Genomic DNA, 25,222 nt, shown 5'->3' with positions numbered 1-25,222 from the left:
TTTTATATTATCATTCAAATATTTGTATAGTGTATTTTATAGTTTTCCCATAATATACTGTATACATTTTATTTATTGGTTTGTTATCAGATGAAAAGCTGTTCCTTTTTTTTCTTTTCAAAAGAATCCTGACCAGTCTGTTATAAGCATAATAATCCTGATCAGCAATATAAGGCAAAGTACTAATACAGGCCCCATATGGCAACATGTCATTTGTTATTCGTGTCACAAAATAATACAAGCAATCCTTGGAGTATTATCAAATCAGATTTTTGCTTTAAAAAGGCACATGCTTTACAAGCATTCAATCATACAGGTTCATTATGTTCACAATTTCAAAAATTAATTTAAGCTACAGATCAGTAGTTCAACAATATATGTTGTATACTGTATAATGTTACATTTAGTAGTTCTTTGAAATACAGGCTGTCATGATGTTTTGGCAGTGCTTTGACGGGCAACAAACCGTTTTGTGACTGAAAAAAAAGGCTGCGAATGAAAACGTCATGAAGAATAGGCGAGGTAGAGTTGATGTGATGATTAAATTCAAAAACATTTCTTCCCTTTTAAAAACGACACATTCGATCATTGACGTCTTGTCCCAGAACACACATCGAGCTCACACAACAAGTGCTGCATTGGGATTGTAGAGCGTATGTATACCCTTCCATTATTATAACAACAAATCCTTTTTAGTAAAGGGTTTAGAGTTGGCTGTTGTTGCATTCAGGATGGGGGTGGCAGTGAACTCCACGCTGCATGAGCCCGGGCCACAGGGAGCCTCTTCCAGTTCCAGCACAGTCACATTGTTGGGAGCAGCTGTGCTCAGGATGTTGCTGGGGACAAACAGTGTCACCTGAGGGCCTCGGCTTGGCCAGTAACGTCCCAAGTTGAAGCCGTTAATCCAAATTTGCCCCTGAAGAAGAAAAAATAATAGCAAGGATTGATCAATTAGTTTACCGAGCTTGCATCGTATTTCAAAACACATGATCAAATTAAAAATCCAAACCAAAGCTTGTCGTCTCTTTGATTGGGCCTATGCTATAGGAATATTTGCATGTATTTTGTTACGAGTAAAGCTGCAGTTCAAGATTGTTTGCACTTATCTGTTGTCCTTTATTATTATTTAAAGAATAATAATAATGATATTTTTAGTTAAATACGAGTTAAGTACACAAAGCCTGTTATTAATCCAGCCAAACTCTTCAACGTGTAAAACTACTCTTTAGGCCTCTACAACTTGACAAATTACATCCGTATATAGGGCTGCAATCTAGGATACATTTCATTATTTGTTGATCTTGTTTTTTAAATAGCTGATTCAATGTTTAGTCTATAAACTAACTTAATGTGTCATGTATGGGTGACATGCCTTCCTCCATTTGGGCAGCTTGATGTAGGTGTCTTGGGGCAGGTCTGGGATGCCGTCAGGAATGATGAAGCTTCCCTGATAGAAGGCAGGGAGAGAGAGGGAGAGCTGAGCAGGCTGAGGCTGCTCTGTTGGTTTGGTTTCACCCAGAATGCCTTGCCTGACTGCTTCATCGATACTGAGACTGAATATGGTCCAGCCCAGGAGCGCGTCCTTCCCCAGAGTCAGGTTGGACACCAATCCCTATGGACAGGAAGGGCAGAGGGAGGGCTAAAATGAATCAAGCAGCAGGTTTGTAACTTACCAATCATTTCACACAAGTACAGCAGGAATTCATACTGACACTCCAGCTTATAGGGAGTTTGAGTTTTTTGCAGTTAAATGTCATCTTACTGTTTTTTTATGCTTGTGCAACCTGTACGCTGAAATCCAGAGAAAGCTCTGAGACCTTTATGCAGATATCTATTTAAAGCGCATGTAGTTCCTTTGAAATGCACATGTACAGTAGCCGGGGGAAAATAAATACCTTGAAGTCGTTGATGCCTCCCCCGTAGTTGATTCGACCCATATTCTCCACCAGTATGTCCACTTGACTGCCAGCTTTCCCCGTCACATTGACGGTTAAGGCTTTGTTCCTTTCAAGAATTCCCACGGCAACCTAGAGAAGAAATCAGTGATGGTGGCCTACTTAATATTCCGAGTTTTCAAAATATTTAACCAGCAGTTGGTATAATTTTTCATTTTCCCATGCTAGTGTGGATATGACACCAGAGCTTGATTAAAAGAAATATTTTTTTCTAGAACTTCAAACGTATTTTTCCACTTCAATGAAATGAAAACTGCTGCTAAGCTAAAATTGGTAAAACTGATGTGTGATCCTGTGTGTAACTTTTGACAAGAAGCCAATCAGACTCACCCCGTCCACCGACACATACGCTCTGTCATGGACGCCATTAAGTGGAGATGACAGTGGAGTCGGCGTGCTGCAGTTCACAGGTAGAGTGGTTCTGTAGAGCACATAACCAAAGACCTACAGGACAAAGAGACACATTACAGTATAACAGTATAATATGACAAAATAGCGGTGATGCACAACAATAGGACAAAAGAAAAAACATTTAAGGATACCTGGTTCAGTTCAGTGAAAGTCTGAGGAAACATGCTCTTCACAGGGCCGGAGAAGGACAGTTTTTCCAGGGCATCTGATACGGTCTGGAGCTGTAGTGGCAGGGGGTTATACTTTTTATTAATTTGTCCTGTTTTAAAATCAGGAAAGGACAAAAAGCTGGACATGGGGTTTAAATAAACAATATGCAATGCATTGATCAGGTTCTAAAAAGTTTAAGTTTTAATAACTTATAAACACAGCAGGGTCAGCCGAGTACTTACCTTTTTCATCCCAACAGTCCCGTATGCAAACTTTGGGGTTGATGGTGGTATCGGTCCCTCTGGTATCTTATTGTACTGTTGAGAAAAGATATATTCGTTCCTCCAGATTAAATACATTCTACACAAAATAGAGCTGAAGGGATATTTTAAAAGGCAAAACCAGGAGGCCTGCACAAGTGTTCTCTTACCATTTTGATCACCTCTCGAAGGGCAAAGTATTTCTCGGTCAGGTCTCCCGCTTCGGTGAGAGGGGCGTCATAGTCGTAGCTGGTGGGCTGCGGGCTGTACGGCTCATTGGCACCTGAGGAATCGACAGGAAATCACAGGGTGAGTGTGTTCTACTGGTGCCAATCATTTTGGCAAAACACAAAAGAAACCACGTGGCTTGGGTGGAGGTGCACTCACCATTCCAGTATCCAAAGTTTGTTCCTCCGATGAACATGTACCTGTCAGGAGATATAGAGATTAATTTATAAGTTGGAGTCAGCGATTCTGGAGAATGCTTGTTGTCAAAATCAGTTTTTGTCAAAAATCAGTGAATATCTCCTCGAGATCCTCTACCTGTCCATGCTGTGTGTGTGCTGAAAAATTAAAACACACAGCCACAGCCTGACAATAATGCACAGCCTGGGCTCTGTAAACTGGTTTGTAAACAAAGAGCATGTAAAACAAAGGGGGCCTAGCAACAACATGCCCGTTTACAGAACCTAGGCTGGATATTAATAATAATTTTTTATCAGTGCACAACAGTATGGAAAGGTAGCGGATAGTGAGGGGATTTTGACAAAAAAAAAAGGTTTTGACAACAGGCCTTCTCCAGAATCGCTGACTGAAGCAGCCATTCTCTCTATTCATTATAATTAGAGTATGTGTTTGCACATGTACATTATGTAACCAGAATCTAGGTTGTCTTATATCTAATCCTGTCACAGAGACTCACAGGTTGACGTTTGCGCCCACAGCCAGGATCTCATTGAGGGACTTGGCCACTCTGGCAGACGGCACAACGGCATGATGTGAGCCCCAGTTGTCTAGCCAGCCGGTGTAGAACTCAGAGTTGACCTGTTAAATACATGCGGGGGCAGCAGGAGGGGGGGACATACCCTATGAGCACCTGAGAAATAATTCAGTGACGTTTTAAAAATCAGACACAGCGTCGAGGGAAATACTTGCCAAAGGTCCGTGAGGTTCTGCGTGTCTCTGTGCTTCAAAGGCGGCGGTTACATTTGAACCTAACGGAGGCAAAACACAAAAAAAAAATGTTTTGTGTTTTTGTGCAACTTCCTCGTGACTTCTGACTGATCTAAAATTTGACAACATTGAATCAACGTGGAGGAAAAGCCCCAAACCGAGCACTTGTGTGTGACACATCTCGTCTCTACAGTTGCTTTTACAACACAACCTTTACATAAGACACTAACTGAATCTTTAACCAGCTCCCGAACAGACACCAAACACCCACCTGGCCCAAAGTCAACAGTGGCGTACAGATCCTGTATGGAGCCACACTTGAGGTAGTTGAGCCCAGCTCCGTCTGTGGTGAAGAGCACAGCCTCTTCGCCCAGGTGAGAGCGGAACAGCTTGGTCAGGTGGCGCAGGTAGTTGAAGTCGCAGGCGAAGTAACTGCCATATTCGTTCTCTACCTGTCCCAACACAGGCACAGGAGGAGGGAAACGTCACTCCCTTATTGAATTAAGTCCAGTAGTGATGAGAAACCTGCAGAAGTCCGTCTACACACTTACCTGCACAGTGATGATTGGTCCACCGTTCTGGTAGAGATAAGGCTTGATCATTGGCAGTAACTTTCCCATCCACTTATCTACTGCTGCGATGTAATCTGAAATTCACAAATGTTAGCGCCGCTACCTGTCTGTGATAATAAACGTGACTATATTACATCAACTCGTCCTGTTTTTTTAAATGTTCTATATTCATTCTCACCAGAATCTGAAGAGCGCAGCACAATGTTTTTCTTTTTGAGCAGCCAGGATGGGAGACCACCCTGGTTGGTAAAAATAACACAAACATAACAAATGATTAAGTTTTACTTGATCTTTTATGTATAAATTCTGTATGAATCTACAGAAAATCTGTAGAGGAATCACTAAGAGGTTTAACTTCAGTAAAAGCAGCAAAACCGCTCTAGAAAAACACTCTTACAAGTTTGGCATTCAAACTTTAAATTAAGTACAGGTAAAACAGTAGAAGAGTTTAATAAGTTTAGTATTTCAACCATTTCCTCTGAATACCACTCAAAAATCTTAATAGGCCTTAGGCCTATGCGAATAATTTACAGCCACACTCACCATGTCCCATTCTCCACATATGTAGGGTCCCGGCCGGAGGATGACCAGCAAGCCGATATCTTGGGCGAGCTTAAGGAAATGTTCTAGGTCCCTGTCCTCGCTAAAATTGTACCGTTCCGGAGACTCCTCGTGGAAGTTCCAGGGAATGTACCTGCAACGTGAATGAACCTCAGTCAGACTAGTATTGTCCAAAGCCACACTCAATCCTCAAACTATTTAGGATGGCTTTGCTGCATTACAGTCACAGTACTGCAACAAAACCATTATTTCCATTATCGATTCAACCTTTTTCGATTATTTATCGATTATCAAGCAAATAACATTTCTGAACCTCAAATGTCTTGTTTAGTTTGACCAACTGTCCAAAACCCATAAATGTTCTAATTACAATCCCAAAGGAGAAAGAAAATATTCACATAAAAGAAGCTGGTTCCAGAACGTACGGCATTGGTTTAGTATATAATTTAAAATATTTTCTCTACTTATGACATCTATTGCAGTATGTCTGTCTTGGGAGAGGGATCCCTTACTCTGTCGACTCTCCCTGAGATTTCTTCAATTTTTTTTTTATTCCCGGTAAAGGGTTTTTACTGGGAGTTTTTTCTCAGCCGAGCTAAGGGCAGGGTGTCATATTGTATCATATTGTATCATATCATATATCATATTGTATGAAATGTAAAGCCCACTGAGACAAATGTATTTGTGATTTTGGGCTATACAAATAAAACTGATTTGATTTGAAAAGTATTATAAAAATGAATTTTCTGTTGTGTGACTATTCATTGGCACCTCTCAATACAATAATTTAGGGTCTGCAGGAGAAGCTTCTTCTCATATGAGCATATATCTCTATCACTACTTTGCAGCACTGATCTGGATTCTTTTGGTAAGAAAAATCTCTAACTTAAGTTTAACCTTTTGGAGTTTTACTATTTCTGTATTCAGTTTTGCCCTGAAGCCAGTGGAAAAGCAGTGCAGCGTTGAACCCACAAACAAAAGTTAAGAGAACAAGACACACAGAGGTAAAACCTACGTCTGGATGGCATTCAGTCCCGCCATGTACATCTTGAGCAGTCGATCCTTCCAGTAGACTCTGGGGATCCTGTTGTAATGGATGCTTCCCGATATGTAGCGAAACTCTCTCCCATCCTTCTGAAAGCAGTCATTCTTGTAGTCCACACTGAATGAACGAGGCGGAGGCGCACCAAACTGCAAGTCAACACATCATGGTTCAACTCAAGGGTATTGCACTGATAATCATTTTTAGACAGCTGAGTCAGTTTTATATTGTTCTCAATTGTGTGGTTAAAGTTTCATGCTTTTATGGCTCAGGGACGTCTCTCAGCTGACTCAGATGCCAGACTGGACTGTCTACTTAAGATTGTGAAGAATACTGTATGATAGGCCTACTCTACCTACAAGAGTACCTGTTTGTGTTAGGTGTTTATAAGGGCTGACAAGTATTGTAGTCTAGACTTGTAATGTAAATGTAAAGTGACAATGTATAAACTAAACAGTAAGCAGAAGATATGAATATGTAAATATACTGTATATGCAGAATAAACAGTGTGAATTTGTGCAACAGTTACAGGAAACTAAATATATAGTGCAGTTATAAGTGCGTAATGGCAAGAGTAAGACATTATTTAGCCTACATAAAGACATGGAGGTATGATAGGCTATGCTATAGTCAGATACTGTATGACCAGGGGTACAGAGTTTGTGAGAACATTCAGGCCAATCAAATCGGACTCCAAGTCCCAATCCCGTTTTTGGAATTTTTGGGTGGCAGCTGGCTTCCATAAACCCAAATAGCCTATATCAAATATAGTTTTAGTCAGTTTAATGAAATTGGGCTTCATGTGCAGGTCTTTAAAGACAAGAACAGAGAGTCAACACCTAAAAACAAGAGATTATACTACTACTCACTGAATGTCCACACTGCAGCAGCAGTAGCAGCAGTAGTCCTCTTCCAGCTCTGAGCGCAGACATGGTGGGTCTTCACACAAGGCCGGTGTCGAGTAGAGTGAACCGCAGGTAGACCTACCCGTTCATGCAGTAGCCTATTTACAGTCTATGGAAAGCTGCCCATTATAGTCAGATGCGGTACTTCCCTGAGTAGCCTATATACTTTATGGTATTTTGAATGAGTAAGGCGTCAGGAGATGCGGAAGTAAAAAATCATGTGACGCTTTGTTGTTGTGTGGTGTAAGGCCGCTGTTTAATCAGTAGGTGGCAGTGTTTCTGTTACAATAATACTATCAAGGCTAAAAATAAATATACAAATTTGGTCTTAATAAAAAAATAACAAACAGAGAAAACGTGTTTAACGTTTCCAAAAAAAGGCAGAGGATATATTCTGATCAGATTATTATGCCATCATTTTGGCTGCTAGATAGGCCTATCTCATTTTCTGATGAACAGATTGGACTGTTGCAAGGCCTATATGATGAAGATTATAGGCTATTAAAATACTAATTGTCCACATTACATAAAGTTGAAGAGATCCTCCTAGCTTATGTATCACTGCAAAAATAATTATGGGCCAAAGTCCTGAACAATATACGGTATTTATATTTTACATTACCATACATGTTGGACTGTAATAATACGATTTTGTAAGGGTTTATTTGGGGACTCTTTTTTTTGGTTAAAAATAAAGTTGAGTAAACAGCCAAAGTTTTAATTATTAAAACAGTATTTTAAAATGTATTTAAAGTTTTGATTTGTTTTGCAGGTCAAACTCCACACCAGTAGAGGGCGGTAATGTACCGCTAGCTTGTTTACCATCCGCTACAGAAGCGGAAATAAAGTAACAAGTCAACGTACACACGTGGGAACGGTGCAGTGGGAACACAAGTTTATCATAGAGATGTGGTGAAGTGAATTTCACTTTAATTACAAAAGAACATGTCGAAGAGGCAGGGAACTATGACAGAAGAGAAGGAAGTATCTGATGTGGGACGCATGGTGGAGGAGGAGGATCAGGAACCACCGCCGGAGACCAGACGGACCAGAAGCGGCCGCAAAGTGCGCACTCCTGCCGCACTGCTGGACTCAGAGACCCCGTCGAGAACCAGGAGACAGACCAGGAGGACCGTGCTCCAGGAGTTGCCGGCGGTGGAAGAGAAAAACACCGAGCAGGCGGCGCGAATCCCCGAGAGTGTGGCTGAGGAGACACCCGTTGTGTGTGAAGACCCTGAACCGTGTCCAGTGCCCGAACCCTTGGTGCCCCACACGGAGGAAGCAGCAGCAGACACACACACAGATACAGCCAGGGTCGACGTTAACGGTGTCACAGACATGAAGCTGTGCGGGCCTGCAGCTGTAGAAACTGGACCCAAAAGTTCCGAAACCATCCCAAAGAAGAAGCCTCGTTTGGCTTCAGGTGGTCCCGGAACGCAAAACCCGGTGATCCCACTAGGAAAACCCAAATCCGGCAGAGTGTGGAAGAACCGCAACAAGCTGAGGTAAACAATAATACTGTAAACATCACTCCTACTCTTTCAGTTTTCCCTTTACAACAAACCTATATAGTAAGATTCCGATGACATCAATGTGACACTAGGCCTATATGCACTGATGGCACTTTTACTCAAATCCATTTTTTACCATTCATATTTTATTGGAGATTTTCCTCCACAGACAAACTTACAAGGAAATGATATTACTGCAGTCCAAAACAACAAAGTAAAAGTAGGATAGTTAAGTACAATTTATATGTACTTTCATTGATCTTACTTAACAATAATAGCCTATTCAGGAGGTCACACACATCTACGGAAGAGTATTAGGGCCACATGGAAGAACAAAAAATTAGGACGTTTTATACACTTTATAGCTTTTTTTATATGCTTCCAGATAAGACGAAAAACAATATTGAGAAGAAAAAAGACAAATAAGTGAGCCGAGGAAGTTTTTTTTATTGTTTTATTGTTGTATACTAGTTGAAATATAAATTAGGGTTGAGAATCAAACCTCACTACAAATCTGAGTTCTGACAGCATTTTGGTCTTAGCAAGTCTTACATCCGTCGGGTGTTGGAAAGAAATAATGATCTATTATGTGATTTGAAATGATATAATTCAACTAACCATTCAGAGGTTTATAAAATAAGAATATTATAAAATAAAGTTGGCCTAAACAAGCATCGTTATTCACAAGCACCTAATTAAATAGACTTGGTTATGACGGAAATGACCAATCTTTATTAAATACTCAGCTTTTAGTGCTACGGCGATATCTGTCCTCACGTAACCTCTTGATACATTTACACACACTACTTGATAAATGAGAGACACTAGCAGAATATGTCTTGCATGACGTATTCATCTGCTACATGTCTTTTTTTTTTAGGTTCTCTGCGGTAGTAAGAGATAAGTCTGTGTGCTCTTCTTGGGAAAAGAAGATGGAGGCCAAGCGGGATAAGGAGCAGGTGAAACTGTACACGCAGCAGCTGAAAGGGGAGAAGGCCAAACAGAAAGAGGTAAGCAAAAGCTGTGTGATTTTTATTTGAACCCTCGCAACAATGATAGTACTCGCATCTTTAAAAAAATACAAAAACAAACATTGATACTGTATTTCCTTTCTTTTGTAGGATAAGAGGAAAAGGAGAGAAGACAACCTGAAACGTCGTGCGGAGAACGAACGCAAATCGGAGATCGTACAAGTGGTACGTCAAGTCGCACACAAAACCTTTTCGGAGGTTTTACACAGTTCAAGCTTACACCCATCAGGATCTATAGAATATAATAGAATTAACTGTTTTATAGACTGGTCACAATGTAGAGGGTCTGAAATGTCGGAACCAAGAAAATGATAATAACAACAGTACACATATATGGAATTAAAACCACGTATGTTTATTCTATATAAGAAAAGTGAAGGTATAATGCAGGGGTGTCCAAACTTTTTTCACTGAGGGCCACATACAGAAAAATCTACGAAGGGCCGGGCCACTTTGCAAAAATAACACATTTATCAGGACATGTAGCTGCTCTGATGTTTAGTTTCATAGTGTCTTCGTAAATTGTAATCCTTCTTCACGGCAACACTTTACTTGCACATTAAAAAGATACATCCCCCCCTCTTGTTAAATGCCATTAATACACCCAGTGTTTTCTGCTTTTACGTCTAATGTCCAGCTTGGTGAAAATAGTAGCCAGCCGAGATCCCGCCCCTCCAAGGAGGGTCCGGGGGTATGCCCCCCCGGGAGATTTTTTTAAGTTTTTAAAGTGAAATACATGAATCTGGTGCACTTTGAGAGGGAAATTAAGAGGCTAAAGCTGAAGAATTTTGTATGAAAAAAAATGTAAACACTGTGTCAGATGAATTAGAAGCTATTGGAGAAGGACACATGGATTTTCCATAATAATATTAATTTAAATTAAAATATTATGCAGGGTCCTCTGGGATGGCCTTGGTGCTCTTTTTCTTTTATGGGACATATTTCTCTGTAATATAATGAGTGCATTTAGATTATTTAAAAATTAAAAGGGCCATATTACATTATATTTTTAAAATGTGCCAAGGGCCAATCAATCAGTTTTGACACCCCTGCACTAGTGGGTTAACTAAGAAATGCAAAAAAAAATAAATAAAAATAAATAAAAATTTCAAAAGGCCATATTGCATTATATTTTTAAAATCAGCCGCGGGCCAATAAAAAGTGGGCCGCAGTTGGCCCGCGGGCCGTAGTTTGGACACCCCTGGTATAACGCTTCACAGTAGCTTTTTGAGAAACTACAAGCTCAGTGGATCAAACAAGGATGTTTAGCAACTGAAAAGCTTATCTCGCAGAGCCCACTGATCCCTTATAGTACCATCTTCCGTTTAATATCTTGTATAGTAAAATAACACGTTGAATGTTCCACCTGGGATTCCAACTGGGATTGAAAATAAAATGACATATTTTATGAATAGAGCAACCGGTTTATTTAGCTTAGATGTTTTTTTGTTTCATAAAAAAATATATGATTATAATGATATTGTCTTCAGCACGCATTGAAGTGTCACATGAAGTTTGAATTGTGCAACAAAAATGTTGAGCTGTTAATAATCTCTTGTCATTTTTTTTTTTCTCTTTTTCAAATCACAGATCAGGAACACGTCAAAGATCAAGAGGATGAAGAAGAAGCAGCTCAGGAAAATTGAGAAGAGAGACACATTGGCTCTGCTACAGAAGTCTCAGAAGCAAGCTGAAAAGGCTGTTAAAGGGCTAAAAAGTACCAAAGTTGAACAGGTTTCAACCTAAAGACTGTGATTGTAAAAATGCGTCCGTTCAGTACTTTGCTTACATGTCTTTATATAAAGATGTTTAAAATAAAACAAAACTCGAGGTCAAGTATTTACATATAAACTTAATAAAAACTTTCTAAAAAGTATATTAATAAAAGGAAAATTTCAATTAAAAAAAAATTGTGTGTGATTTCTGCTGGACTTGTGGGCATTAAGATGATAATCAATAAACCAGTAAGATTCAACCTTGTCTTTTTGGGGGGATTTGAGTTGCCTATTTACCTGTGCCTGAAAAACTATGGCGAACTTTGTTTCAGAAACGGTATTTTACTTTCAATAAAACTGAAATTTTTACTGTTAATCAAATTGTCAAACTAATTGATGGCTGGGAAAGATACACACGGGTTTAAAAATAATGTAAAGGTACAATGGAGGTTTGCTGAATTTTAAGTATGTACCATTAGCACAACAATAAGTGGAATAGTTTTGCATTCTTTTGCTGAGTATAGTCATTTTGACAAAGTGACATGTAACAATTCAAATGCAATATTACTTTAGTGACATTACCATCATCACTCTTAATCACAAGGGTAAACATATTAATTTGTTATACAATTTCATCTTGGAGAACATCCATGTAGTTATACTGTCCAACTCATAAATCATCCAGGGCATTATAAATCAGTATTGATATTTATTTAAAAGTTCCTCGTAGCACCTTTAATGCACCTTCAACAATGATAGAACAGACTTCACCATTGTAGAAGACCAGATGCATTCATTACACCCATACCCTCATGTGATTCTATACCTGCCACAGTGTTTACCATGTATGGTTTGATAAATACTTTTAAAATGACGTCAATGAACTGCTGCTTTTAGTCCCTGGGGTGAGGGCCATCTATTAATCAATTGCATTCTGTCTTAGTCATCTTTTACACTCCCAGAACATATTCCTCATTCCAGACCGTTCCCATTCGCCAATGAACTCTCAATATTCTTTATTCATGAAGGACCATGTATTTCCTTTAGGCCTGTAAAATACTGACAAAACTGACTATAATGTTTGTTTCACCTGACTTAAATAAACAGATGAGTGGGGTTGATGAAGAGTTTTTTGAACAGTAGATCATATACTAATTTAGACTTACCAGTAGAGCCTATCTGAGAAGGCAGGAAGAAGAACTGAGTCACCAAATACCACAATTATATTAGTGGAGGAGTAAAACATTAAGAAGGGGCGTCTGGGGGTCCTTATTGTAGCAGCAAATATTTGCAATAGTTAATATTCTCTCAGTGTTTTGATGTTGCTGGGACATTTTTTTTAAGTAGAGCAGCTGAAACAATTAATTAATCAATAGAAAGGAAATAAATAATCAGCATCTATTTTGAAATATTTATAGGCATCAGCTTCTCAAATGTGAGAATTTTTATGCTTTTCTGTTTCTTTTATGATGGGAAACTTCATATCTTTGGACTGTCGTTGAGACAAAACATGTAATTTTAACTTGGGCTTTTGGAAATTATGTTTGTAATCTTTTTTCAATTTCCAAACAAAACTATGAAGCGAGTTGTCAAGACTGTCATATATCATCATTGTGTATTAGGGTGGCACACTGCTTCTAAAGTCAGACAAACAGCCTACATTTCTTTCCGATGTGTTAAGCAACGGTTTCATGGTACCAGGTGACTGCTCGGGCTATCGGTTCAGTAGGCCAATAACAGAGAGGCATTTTAAAGTAGGCCTAGACAATGGCTATGAGATTCAAGGTCCTGGTACTATAGAAAGAAAATGGCACAATCTTCCTCTTACAACTGACAACTTGAAGTCATGACAGAGCAATCAAACACATCCATGATCACTTTGATGAACTCAGGGGTTGTGTTGCTACAGCTTTCATTGGTCTGGTCAGAGGAAAAGAACATTTGAAAAGAGATCTGAAACATGTTTCATTTACTTCTCCTAGACAACTATGAGATCTGTGTGACACCAACCTAAGACTGGGGTTTATTTCTCCTGTCTCTAATTTTTTCTCTCCAGAGAAATAAGATGTACTAAATCTCAATGTTGTCTTATTTTAAGTTTCAGAAGGGATCTCATCAAACTCTAATATAATTCTCAGAGTTTCTCAACTGTTGGTGTCTCTTTGTGATCTCAGAAAGAGAAATCAGAGAGCTCTCTCTATGAACTCAATCTAGTCTCATCCCAGCTTCAGTTCATGCATCTCATACTTAGCTCAGACAGAGCAAATGAAAAGCTCTCCACAATCACTCAATGAATTCTCAGACTTAGGTAAAAGTTGTGGTTGTTTAAGGTTCCCTGTGCCCCCGCCACATGTCGAGGTGTCCCGGAGCAAGACACTGAACCCTAAATTGCAATGTGTGTGTGAATGATAATGTGTAAATATGAGAAACATTTCAGACCAAATAGAAACTAAAATGAGGCTGAGATGAGAATCTCAAATGTGTCTCCCGAGCTGTAGAAAAGCAAGCTTTGAGCAGTTCATTTTTCCTCTGGGGTATGACCAGTAGCTTATGGTGGCTAATGGTACCTTACATCAACAAACACCTCAGTTGCCAGTTTATATGGGACACTTAGCTAATAATTGGCATTTAATGGTTGAAAATTGTTGTAATAGACTGCATTAGTTTTAGCTAGGTGTAGGCCTACCTAACAAAATGGCAACTGAGTGTACGTTTCTGTGTAACTGACATTACCGAACTACTTTCCTGAATTTATGACTCTTTCGTTCACGTTAATACTATATATTTTAGTTTTCTCAAATTATAAAAATTTAAATGTAAAAACTGTTGCCAAGGTAACAACTGATAATAATTCAAATGACAAAAAAAGACCACTCCAAAGTTAACAACCCATACCTTATCAGAAATACATTTTCAATTCAATATTCCATTATCCTGTAGGCTAACTACCACTTGTTGCCAAAAGGGCGAAAGTCACTTCAAAGATACAGATGCAGATACTTAGATGTTCTTTGAGGGTGTTAAGTTGTGTTGTGTTGGTGGCTTCCAACAACAAGCTGATATTGATTGTGACAAATGTACGGGTGTCTGTGGCTCAGAGAGGTCATCCACTGATCCCAAAGTTGGCGATTCCATACCGACCTCCTGTCCACATGTTGATGTGTCCCTGGAAAAGACTGAACCCCAAACTGCTTTTGGTTGGCTAGTACCCAGACAATTGGTGCTTGAACGGGTAAATTACTGGATGCAAAAATTGTAAAGCGCTTTGACTATGAGGCCTTGGATAAACCGCTACATGCAGTACATGCAGACCATTGATAATTCAGCATCTACGTGAACGAGAGCACCACAAGGCATAGTCTCAGTGAAAAACATTGCATTGTACGTCCCACACAAATAGGTTAGTAAATATGAAGAGCAGGTTGATTTCAATGAACAACAATGAACCTTGTTAGATTTTTGCATGCAACCTTTGCACAAATAATTTATGATTGTCATGTGCACACTGGTGTCTTTGTGTCACACGGCAAGACAACTCCTTCAGTTTGTCACCAACTTGTTTGCTTTTTGAAATCCTTTCAGTGCTTTACTAAGGTGACCAGTGTGAAAGGAATGATCAGCATTCAAACCTTTTTAAAGCTGGGTCTCTTCACTTGTTTTTCAAGTCATTAATGATATAAAAGGCCAACTTAGAGTTTGAGTTACAGAGACGAGAAGAGCAGCACTCACGTCACTCCTCATAGGACGCTAGCTGTATAATCCAAATAGGCCTAAGTTTTGTTAGTACAATCTTTTTCAGTGTTGAGACTTCAGAAAGTGGCAGAAAAAGCTTTTTTTTCTAAAAGTTTTTGTTGGTTTAAGGTAAGTTTTTCTTCTTCTGATAGAAACTGTTTGGTTGGGCATAGGCATTAAACACCATTCTATTGTTTTCTTTCTTTAAGGTGTAAGATTTAAGATGCTTCTGACAATTCTGATACATCTTCTGATCTTTGGTAAGTAAGTTCTCATGTTACAGTGGTTATACGTTTTTTTGGGGGGAAAGGGACAAAATCATCTCTTATAATGATGTTTAAATTAATTGTTTCAAAGCATCGGCAAATGCTCAAACAACCGCAGCTGCAGGAGCCACGTCCGCCGGGGCCACAGTCGCTGGGGCAACGGTCGCAGGGGCCACAGTAGCCGGGGCAACTGGAGCAGGGGCCACAACTGGAGCAGGGGCCACAACTGGAGCGGCTATGACGACCAGCTCGACAAACACCACTACCACCAACACTGCTACAGCTGCAAGTGCTGGGATCCCCTACATGAGCTGTCTGCTTTTGTGTCATTTCAGTGTTGTTTTCTACAAGTTCGTCTTTGCAGTGTAAATTTGTTGCCGGACCCAGAATGTAATTTAGGTTAAACAATATAGCCTATATAACTTTATAATCATGTTGTGAAGCACTCGTGTTGATAGGTTTTGGAAATCTAGGTGATTCAATGAGTTATAAAATGTTCTAATAAAGTTTTGGTACAGCTCATAAATTCTTGGTTGACGTCTTTCTTTTTATTTTCACCTTCATTAAAGTTAGTTTTATAGAGTTTTTGTCAAGTCTTCTCCTTCACGGTTCAGACTTTTTGTTTTCTAAATCAAGTTATAGCCTACGTAACTACCTGTTCACAAACGTTAACTTAGGTTAAACTGTACCAGTTTGATGTTTTAAACCCTGTCTTTCTTAAAAGTAACTACTGATCGTTTACATATATACAACCATTTGTTATTTTTCAATCTAAATGCAATAAGGAGTTGATACCGGCTCTTGGACTTAACTGTAAAAAGATCTTTTGGACTTTTGAATATAAAGCTGCATCATGACTGCAAATGAAGAAGTTATCATCTGATATTTCATTCTCACTCAGTAATTACAAGATCACATTTTCTATGTTTGCTTAGGTCACTCAGGGCAGTGAGAAAGGTCTCTGATTAATTAGCGTAAATGTAACCTGGGTGTGTCAACATACATCAAATTGACTCGTTGAGACAGAGGGTATTTGCCAAAGTGACACCGTCACAAAAAACATGCCTCACCCTCATTACATGAATGGCGTTTGTAAACCTTTGACATGTGCCTCTTTTGTTACAAGGATAAAATGTGGCAATAACGCATTCATGCTTTCTAAAAGGAAATAAAATACAATTTTTGCTGCTGTACGTGCAAAGTACATAAGCTTATGTTTCCTCAAACACGCACTTACAATAGACAGAGCTTGTGGGGAAATGTGTGTGACAGATACTTGGATATAATGTCCATATTACTGTAACCTGTAAAGTCCACCATGGGACCAGTCACTCGGCATGTTGACTGGTGGCTGAAGAGGTGCCAGTCCACCTCTTGGGTACTGCCGAGGTGTTCCTAAGCAAGGAACCAAACCCCTGACTGCTTGGGTCACCATCAGATTGGATGCAGCCCCTTACACTGACATATCTCCATCATTGTATATGTAATAGTAGTGAATATGGCATTTTATGGGGGTCTGTGTGTGTGTGTGTGTGTGTGTGTGTGTGTGTGTAACAACTCCTTGTAAACAAACAAGCTAGTACCGATGATGTATTTGTTAAGGTACATGTGTTGATACATAAATGTCATCCCTAGCCCCTTTTACACAGAGATTGCGGCATATTGACGGAACAACATCACTCCAAAATGCCGGCTTTGCTTGCTTCTGTGTTATTTACACAGAACCAAGCAACGCCGGCCTGCTGGCGCATCAGTAGTCCCTTTTACACAGCGCTCCGGAATGAAAGAGGTGCTTGTAAACAGCGTCAGGTGTGACGTAAACATTTAGCGCCGCGCCGGTCAGCTGCTTTACAACAACAACAATGGCCGGTGAATTGAGAGCATGGACATATAAAGAAAGAGCAGAAGTGCTGGAGCTTGCAGTAAGAGGGCCGTATTTTACTGTCCCCACGATGTGCCAGTTGATCTCGCTACGCGCTGAGTCCAACATCACTGGGACAGTTAACCAAACTGACTAAATCAATCCGACCGCTTCACCTCTGTGTGTGTGTGTGTGTGTGTGTGTGTGTGTGTGTGTGTGTGTGTGTGTGTGTGTGTGTGTGTGTGTGTGTGTGTGTGACAGGTTGGTTGTGAGCGAGTCTCTTTGTGAGGGCAGCGATCTGCCAATCAGACATACACATACACACAGTGTGTGAAGTCACGTTACTGTAGACAGAAATAAAGTGTGGATATACGCTCAGACTTAGGATAATAATAGCGGCGGCGGAATGTGTTAGCAAAACAGTAGCTCTGTGGCTAACAGCTGAGCCGGAGCCTTCAGTCAGCTGAAGCAGACAGTCTAGCGGGGCGAGCAGACTATTCCCCCGTTACTAGGTCGACCTTCAAGCTGAACAAGAGCCCTCCGCTGCGCGTCGGGCTCCTGCTTCAGCTTGTCGGTCTTTATTTCTAGCAAGTGACCCGTTCGCTATACTTTATCCCTTACTTAGCCTAGCCTAGCTTTCCATTGTACAACTTCTCCTGGGCAGAAATAGACTCATACACTCTGCAAAATGAAGCGCGGGGGTTTGGATTGAGCAACGGACCTTATGATCAGCTAGATGTTCCTTTTATTTGGTGATTATTACGGGACATCAGGCCGCCGTGGTTAATGTTAAACACACGTCCTTCAACTGCTAACATGGTCGCATGTTTAGAACGTAGACTATGGAACGTCAAACGCCCCCCTGTTCCGCAACAACAAGCTGGAGCATTTAAACAGAGAGGCGGAACTGATCGTGTCGGGAATCTTACTACCCCCCGAGGTAGTAAAATTCCCGGAACGATCACTCGCACCTTTCTTCCCTCGTTCCGCAACTGTCGCATTTACACAGCTGGGGGGAGGGCCGAAAGGCCGGCATATTCCCGGCTTTCACTGGCTGTGTAAAAGGGGCTCCTGTCTCCATCCAGTTTTACCTTTCCATAGTGTGTATTGTGGTGTAGTGTCATTTAGCTCATATAGTTATTGCACAACCTGTCTACACTAATTTCAATTAATCACTATCTACCAAATTAAACATTTAAAAAATATACATTATCACTATTTTAGGCTATAGTATATTCTATTTTATTCATAGGGGAAGGTGGGGTGATTTGTGCATTTTGGAAGTTGCAAAACCCCTTGTTTCTAGAAAACCGTGGAAGAAATTGGAAATGTGACCACATATTTAAGAAGAGCCGTCCATTTGACTCATCCTGTAAAGAAGGGAGACACAAGGAATAAGATATAAGCACGTTTAAGCTCAAAAAACTGTGTTTTGCCTTTCAAAGTAAAATTTCCATGATCAAGGTTTTTTTTGATTATTGTGTCTGAACAATTATAGACACGTTTGAAAACATTTGACACATGTTTTAGTGCTTTGGTATGCTACACTTTGAGTCTATATAGTTAGCACAATGTCAACCCTAAATTGCTGCATCATGCCTATTATCCAAAATTCTGGGGATGGGGTGATTTGTGCGCAAGGGCCTGGGTGAGTTATAAGTAAGTAAGTAAGTAAAATGTATTTATAAAAGCACATTTATGACAGTTTGCACTGTCCAAAGTGCTGTACATAGTGCATTCAGTAGGTAAACAATGAAGGTACAATAACAATAACCAAAATAAAAGACGTAAAGCCCATACATCCACATAAACACAGATAGTAGTGCAGAGGTAAGATAGTTAATGGGGAGGAAACACCAGGGTGTACATATGGGTTTTGAGCCTTGATTTAAAGGCAGAAATGTAGGGGGAATCACATTTGTCAGGTGGCAGTTGGTTCCACAAGCACGGAGCAACTAGTGCAAAGTACATTTCTGAGAGTTGTGCCAGTGGCATGGCTGTATACGCTGGTCACCAAAAGAAAGTGATTGTCTACAGTAGCTCAGAAGAGAGTGACATCTCAATTCCACTTAACGACACCACTGATGAGAGTTCAGATGGCCAGAAAGATGATGATGGTGACTTTGTCATTGTGACACAATGACGCACAAATCACCCCACTACGTGGGGTGATTTGTGCGACAAGACAACTTTTTTTCCGAAAGCTATATTTCTTAAACAGTTTATTCCAGATCCAAAGTTTTTATTGCCAGGGATGCACAACATCCTGAAATATATGTACATATTTGAGTTGGAGACATAACTGTCAAGGCCTCACTTTAAAATCACTTTGAGTAAAAAGTTGCACAAATCACCCCACCTTCCCCTATATTAAAACTTCGTTTTAATTTTAACATTATTCTTTTAAAACATATTTTCTAGGAGCTTTATTGAAGGGGGGCTGAGAACTAGGAGTTTCATTACCGCCAAACGCTTTGTTGAAAAGGGGAACATCTTTGGGAAGCCCTACAGCCTATCTGGAAAAAGAAAAAGAAATTAAAATCATAACAGTACCATCTTCTGGCCTCTGTCCATGGAAAGCTCAGCTGTGTGACGCTATGTTTTGGTCTGGAGACTATAACTTTGAATATGAAGTAAAACTGTGAGGTTGTGGAGAAAGAAGAGAGCCTACCGAACCCGTTAGCCCGCCCCTTATATCCCCATTAAGGCTTGCGACTCTATAACACACCTGACAAGGCGGTCGAGTTGCATTGCGGATAGTGTAGGCGCCACTATAGGAAAAGATGGAGATCTCTGGTTCTGCTTTATCAATATTGTTCTTTTTTTTATTTAAATCTCCATATTGAGCTCTACGGTATTATGTTTAAATAAAATGTATTCTGTAGGCTACGTTCCATCGGTAATGTAGCATAGGCTATAACTTATACGAGGCTACAGACCAATATTCAGGTTGTAAAATATCCCTAGTGTGAATAATATTATTATTGAGGTATACATCTCGCTCTCAGCAGGTTGATCGAATTACAGCACTTTCAAAGACTCCCTAGACATATTATATCGAGCATGATACATGCCATTATGAAAAATAGTAAGGATATGTGAAAATCATAATAAGATAGAGCGGTAATGCAGATCAGTTGTACTTACGCAATGTCACCACAAGGTGGTGGGATTGCACATTATTTAAAGATTTCCCTGGTCCCCCTGAAAATTTCCAAACCATCAGTTTATATTAATTTACATATTTATTACACGTCTGGGAACACTTGTGATAGGCTAAGTTAATATGCACATCAAAATATTTGTGTATCTTGTATGAGATAGAAATATAATGTACATTTTGTATCAAATGTTGTTTGATGAAATATATTTTTGACTGTATGAAAGAAAGAGAACGTATTTCCAAAACTTGGACATTTTATTTACAGTTCAAGTCAGTCACATGCAACATTTTCTTAAAATGAATAAACAAGAAATTAGCAAAAACAAGAAAAAAATGCATATTATTTTCTCCAAAATAGCAATATACAAAAATAGAGCTTACAAATACTGTACAGCAATCGTCTCCAAAAATATTCTGCTGCAGAATTCTTAGTTGTACAAACAATGTCTGTGAGAGTCCACAAACGTAATCAGTGTTAACAAAAAGGGGTCGTGTGGGGGCCTTAGGTAGACTGGTAAAGGTGTGAGGGTTTGTGATGATGACACAGAAGGGGTGTAAGTGCACTACGAAAGCTACAGGGGAATAAATAACACATCATACAAACAAGAAGATCCCTTCAGGGAGGCAGTGATAGAGATTAAAAAGATAATAGATTATAAAGGTTCTTGGGAATAAAATAAAAAACCCTCATCTATAGGGGATTTGTGTACCAAAATTCCTCCATAAAAATAAAACAGATTTGTCAGTTGTGTCTTATTCTGCCATATCTGTTTGCCATCAAACATAATTCCCTGAAGGGACAATAATATGAATTACTTTCTGATGCCATCATTCATACACTTTCAGCTCTGAGTATCAATAAATGTTTTATGTGAAGCGTTCTCCCGACTCTCGGATCTCCTCCGATTGTGGCATGTCTATTTATAATGGAGTTCTCTCAGGTGTAGCTCTGACGTCAATGGGGATTTTAGTGGCGAGAAGTCGTTTATTACTATATTCATGAGTGGCACAGTTTCTATCCTTTCATGGCCATATTTACAGACACTCTCTCCTCTGTCTTCAAAATAGAGAACCTTCATACATATTGTTTGGGACTGTGATTCATAACCGTTCATTATGGGCTGGCACTTTAGTTATTTTAGCCGGATTAGGACGGCACACAGAAAGGACGCTGGGAAGTTAAGGTGGAAAGGCTGAACATTGTTTAAAGTCACACACAACACTTAAGATGGCCAAATGACAGGAAGTGTTCAGCTGCTATTTAGTGTATGTATGAAGGATCATTTTCATAAGTGCACCTTATGTTCAAATACACTACTACTGATGCTACAGTCTACATACTGTACATTTAACAATTGTGATATCAGTGGCAACTGGACTAAGCAACATCGCATGCTTTCACAATATATCTCCTCATATTCTTTGCTTTCTCTTGTAAACCTTACATTCAGAGACGACACCGTTAGCAGGAACAAAGCTTTTTAAGACTTGTGTTACTAGTGCTGAGCTTTAACATATGCCGTCTTTAAGGGACAGTGGCAGAGATTCTCGCTGATGGATACTTTATATAGTGAAGTTTTGGGGATTTAAAGATGTGAAGGAGAATGTTGGTGCTGATTCTGTCATTTAAAGTTGGATACAAGTTCAATAAAACAGTCGGGGCCTCTTCATAACAAAAGACTAAAAAATTCAAATATACCAAATATGTACATGACAGGCCCTGATGTTGCTTGTTTTTCAACATAAAAACAACATTTTGTAATTGTGGCAGTTTTTGTTCCAATACGGCTAATGTGGAAAATATTTGTCTCTGAATTTGAGTTGATTTAGAATATTAATATTGATTTATGTCAGAGGACTGGACCACTTGAAGCAACCAGCTAATACACTACATACAGGAACAAAGAGATCCTGCGTTTTGCTTTCATCAACAGTCAACAACAGTTTACTTTTTCAGCCTTCCACATGCTCTGACACGGCAACAGGGGTCGCACCTGTGCGGTGTGGAGCAGACATTCAACAGGGATGAAACATTCAAACCACAGAGGTCAAAGTGACAATGGTGTCCTGCCATTGAAGGTGAAATGCATTGTCACTTTTTGTGTAACTATGTACAACAGTGTTTGGTGATAGACAGTAAAAGTCTTATTTGGAATTTGTGTTGTTAAAAGACAAAATTAGTATTTTTGGAAGCATATTCCAAAGGTTATATCAGTTAGACTTTGAGTAAGATGGAAATATGAACTTGATCTTTTAAACCAGAATTTGAATCCAAAATGTAAGTATTTGAACAATATGTAGAGGAAGCTATTTCCAGCACCGTAACACATTGTGAACTAACATTTCAATGGTGTCTAATGTATCTATCTACATTTGGAACACAGATTGTGCCTTTCAAGTTAATGTATCCAGGTAAAAGACAATCTCCAACTTGTCTTATGTCCATCACTCTAAAGCGCTTTTAAGGTCAGCACATTTACCCACAACACATTTCACCAAATGCAGCTAATAAGGGACAAGACAAAAAAAAAAAACATAAAAACAAAAGGCAGCAGGGCTCAGAGTTACTGTATGTGTAGCACAAAACAAAAAGCACCCTGTACCGTACAGAAAGAGAGAGTGAGGCGAAAGCACCAGAATGAAACTACCCTGTGTGTGTGTGCATGTATGTTCGTGTGTCAATAGAAACGCTGCTTCATTACAACCTGCTGACCATCGACTCTCTGGCAGCCCAGGCGGGGGGTAGGGAGGCCCTGCCTGTGCATGTGTGTGTGTGTGTGTGTGTGTGTGTGTGTGTGTGTGTGTGTGTGTGTGTGTGTGTGTGTGTGTGTGTGTGTGTGTGTGTGTGGTGTGTTAAAAACTAGTGTGTATCTTCACTAAAGATATGCTGATGAAATGCTGAGTCCAGTAATTCTGATACAGGTGTCAATCTGCTAAATCATTCACGCAATGCAGTGGTACCATGAGAACTATAATAAATAAAAAAATGAATATATAGAAGCAGCTGGGGTAGAGGCAAACAATAACTGCAGCTGTGTATAAAGCACATTTTAAGTAGGAAGCTGAAAAGCACATAGAGCCAAAGCCTTGTTCATCCTGGTCTCTTCCTAAGTCAAATTATCAGACATTTCCAAGCAGGATTTGTGATGCTAGTTTAAGATAAATCAATACTTATGTTGAGTGTATGTGCCTTAATCTGAAACAGACCACTGTAACATTCACACAGCTCGGCTTCAATGACATAATATAAGTCAGTAGCAGAGCAAAATAGAACAGGAACATTTATGTTAAATTTTTTTGTTTGTTCTGTAAAACGGCTTTATAGTTAGAAAAACAAGGCAATGCACACACTAATACTGCTTTAGATAATCAAAGTAGTTGACGTTATTACTTTCAAACTATCATTTTTGTTGGAGATGTCCAAAAATGTTTTCTAATACAAAAAATACCTGGGGTAACAGTACAGTATATGTAACCTGCACTTACCTAACAGCATTTATACCAATGATGTAACCCAGTAAATTCCTTCGATGGAAGTCTAATTGGTTCACTGTATGATCTTCCTGTATTGACAGAATAATATATATGTAAAAAAAAGGATTACAACAACAGACACATTGTAATGGACAAACAGGTAACAAGGGAACAAATTCTAGTCTTAGTGTGAAAAAATTATGGGTTTCTTTCAACACATTCAAAACCGTTCACATTTATTCAGACATTATGTTTCGAGGTTGCGTTGAGCTTAATTTCCTGTATGTGTGTGTGTGTGCACGCGATTGGAACACAACGTTTTGTTCAAATATCAAGATGTAAGTATTGTTGTCCCTTTGACATATATTTTTTATATACATGTTTTTGTTTAAAAATCAAACTTTAAGTAAATATGAAACCCCATGCGGCTTTGTACTGCACATAAAAATCATAGTTATTGATAAAATATAAAACATGACCTTGCTACAACGATCACAAGCAATTAAGATTGGACTTCTCATAAAGTGCTTGTTTAAAAAAAGAAAAGAAAAAAAAAATCTATTTTTGTGTTTTGTAGTTCTTGGCTTTTGTGGGGGTTTTCATTTCTCCTGGATTTTAACTGTTTGAGAGTGCTTTGGTTGTGAAAAAAAAGTTATCGACCACATCTTGGCCTAGAAGGAAAATTATTGTACATCAACTCTTCTTCATTGCCCGTGAAATGAAAAACATCAGAGCAGTCAATTATCAGTTGGAACTGATATCAGGAAAAATCCTTTTGTGAATGCAAGAATAAGAGCGATGATGATGATGGCTGCAGATTCACAGTTTTTGTGAGCATCTGCGCAGTGTGACTCCAGTTTTTTTTTTCGATCCGTCCACAGACTCTACTTAAGTATACCTGTACAGGTGAGGAGTATGTGTGATGGGATGTGTGACTGTGTGTGTCTGTAGTGTACTGTAGGAGATGGTTTGTGTCAGCTACACCAGGTTCTCGACCCCGGGCAGAGGCTGCTGTATCGCCACTGGAGGGTCGGTGCCTCCGGCCTGCTGGGCCAGTTGCAAGACGGGCATGTTGCACAGCGGGCACACTTTCCTCACCTCCAACCACTTAATGAGGCACCTGGAGGAAAAGGAAATGTAGTGGGCATATGGTTAGGGCAAGGAAGACAGATGTAAGGGAAGGGGTGCAAAAAAGGTAAGACAGGGTCAGATAGACCTGTTTTTAGCCTCCATATGAAGACACAGAATACACCCATTAATGTGTCAACGCTAACAAGCTTGGTCAAGAGTCAAGAGAGGATCATCCTTATTTTTCATCCTCTACTGTATATTGCATTGTTGAGAGGAGCCTGATACTTAATGACAAATTAACCTCTTGAATCTCTTGAATCTTGCCCGACATTAACATATATTGTATTGGCAAATACTTTATGTCAATCT

General features: G+C 39.4%; 3 protein-coding genes across 4 annotated transcripts in view; 1 reads left to right on the top strand and 2 right to left on the bottom strand.

Moving 5' to 3' along the window:
* Positions 1 to 200: 200 nt before the first annotated feature.
* On the bottom strand, positions 201 to 7,218 carry glb1 (galactosidase, beta 1). The gene is made up of 16 exons (XM_080030112.1): positions 6,994 to 7,218; positions 6,098 to 6,273; positions 5,065 to 5,215; positions 4,700 to 4,760; positions 4,501 to 4,595; positions 4,221 to 4,401; positions 3,932 to 3,990; positions 3,699 to 3,820; positions 3,164 to 3,204; positions 2,947 to 3,059; positions 2,759 to 2,833; positions 2,498 to 2,587; positions 2,286 to 2,399; positions 1,896 to 2,027; positions 1,373 to 1,612; positions 201 to 916 (listed from the first exon to the last, which is right to left on the bottom strand). Exons 1-16 carry the CDS (start codon positions 7,054 to 7,056, stop codon positions 674 to 676), a joined length of 1,956 nt encoding a protein of 651 aa, XP_079886238.1. The 5' UTR covers positions 7,057 to 7,218; the 3' UTR covers positions 201 to 673.
* Positions 7,219 to 7,876: 658 nt separating this feature from the next.
* ccdc86 (coiled-coil domain containing 86) lies at positions 7,877 to 11,661 on the top strand. Its single transcript, XM_080028788.1, has 4 exons — positions 7,877 to 8,534; positions 9,421 to 9,550; positions 9,662 to 9,736; positions 11,162 to 11,661. The coding sequence occupies exons 1-4, from the start codon at positions 7,975 to 7,977 to the stop codon at positions 11,315 to 11,317; spliced, it is 921 nt and encodes a 306-aa protein (XP_079884914.1). The 5' UTR covers positions 7,877 to 7,974; the 3' UTR covers positions 11,318 to 11,661.
* An 8,913-nt stretch (positions 11,662 to 20,574) lies between these two features.
* rnf24 (ring finger protein 24) overlaps positions 20,575 to 25,222 on the bottom strand; it is a 38,532-nt gene continuing 33,884 nt past the window's right edge. For both annotated transcript variants that reach the window (XM_080029762.1, XM_080029761.1), the window contains exon 6: positions 20,575 to 24,902. In XM_080029762.1, coding sequence (XP_079885888.1) covers positions 24,761 to 24,902 — 142 coding nt within the window. In that variant the 3' untranslated portion in view covers positions 20,575 to 24,760. The remainder of the gene's footprint in view (positions 24,903 to 25,222) is intronic.

This window comes from Ammodytes marinus, assembly GCF_949987685.1.
Source record: "Ammodytes marinus genome assembly, chromosome: 6".
NCBI classification, from domain to species: Eukaryota; Metazoa; Chordata; class Actinopteri; order Uranoscopiformes; family Ammodytidae; genus Ammodytes; species Ammodytes marinus.
Note: the sequence above shows the minus strand (reverse complement) of the source record. Positions and strands in the feature narration are given on the sequence as shown.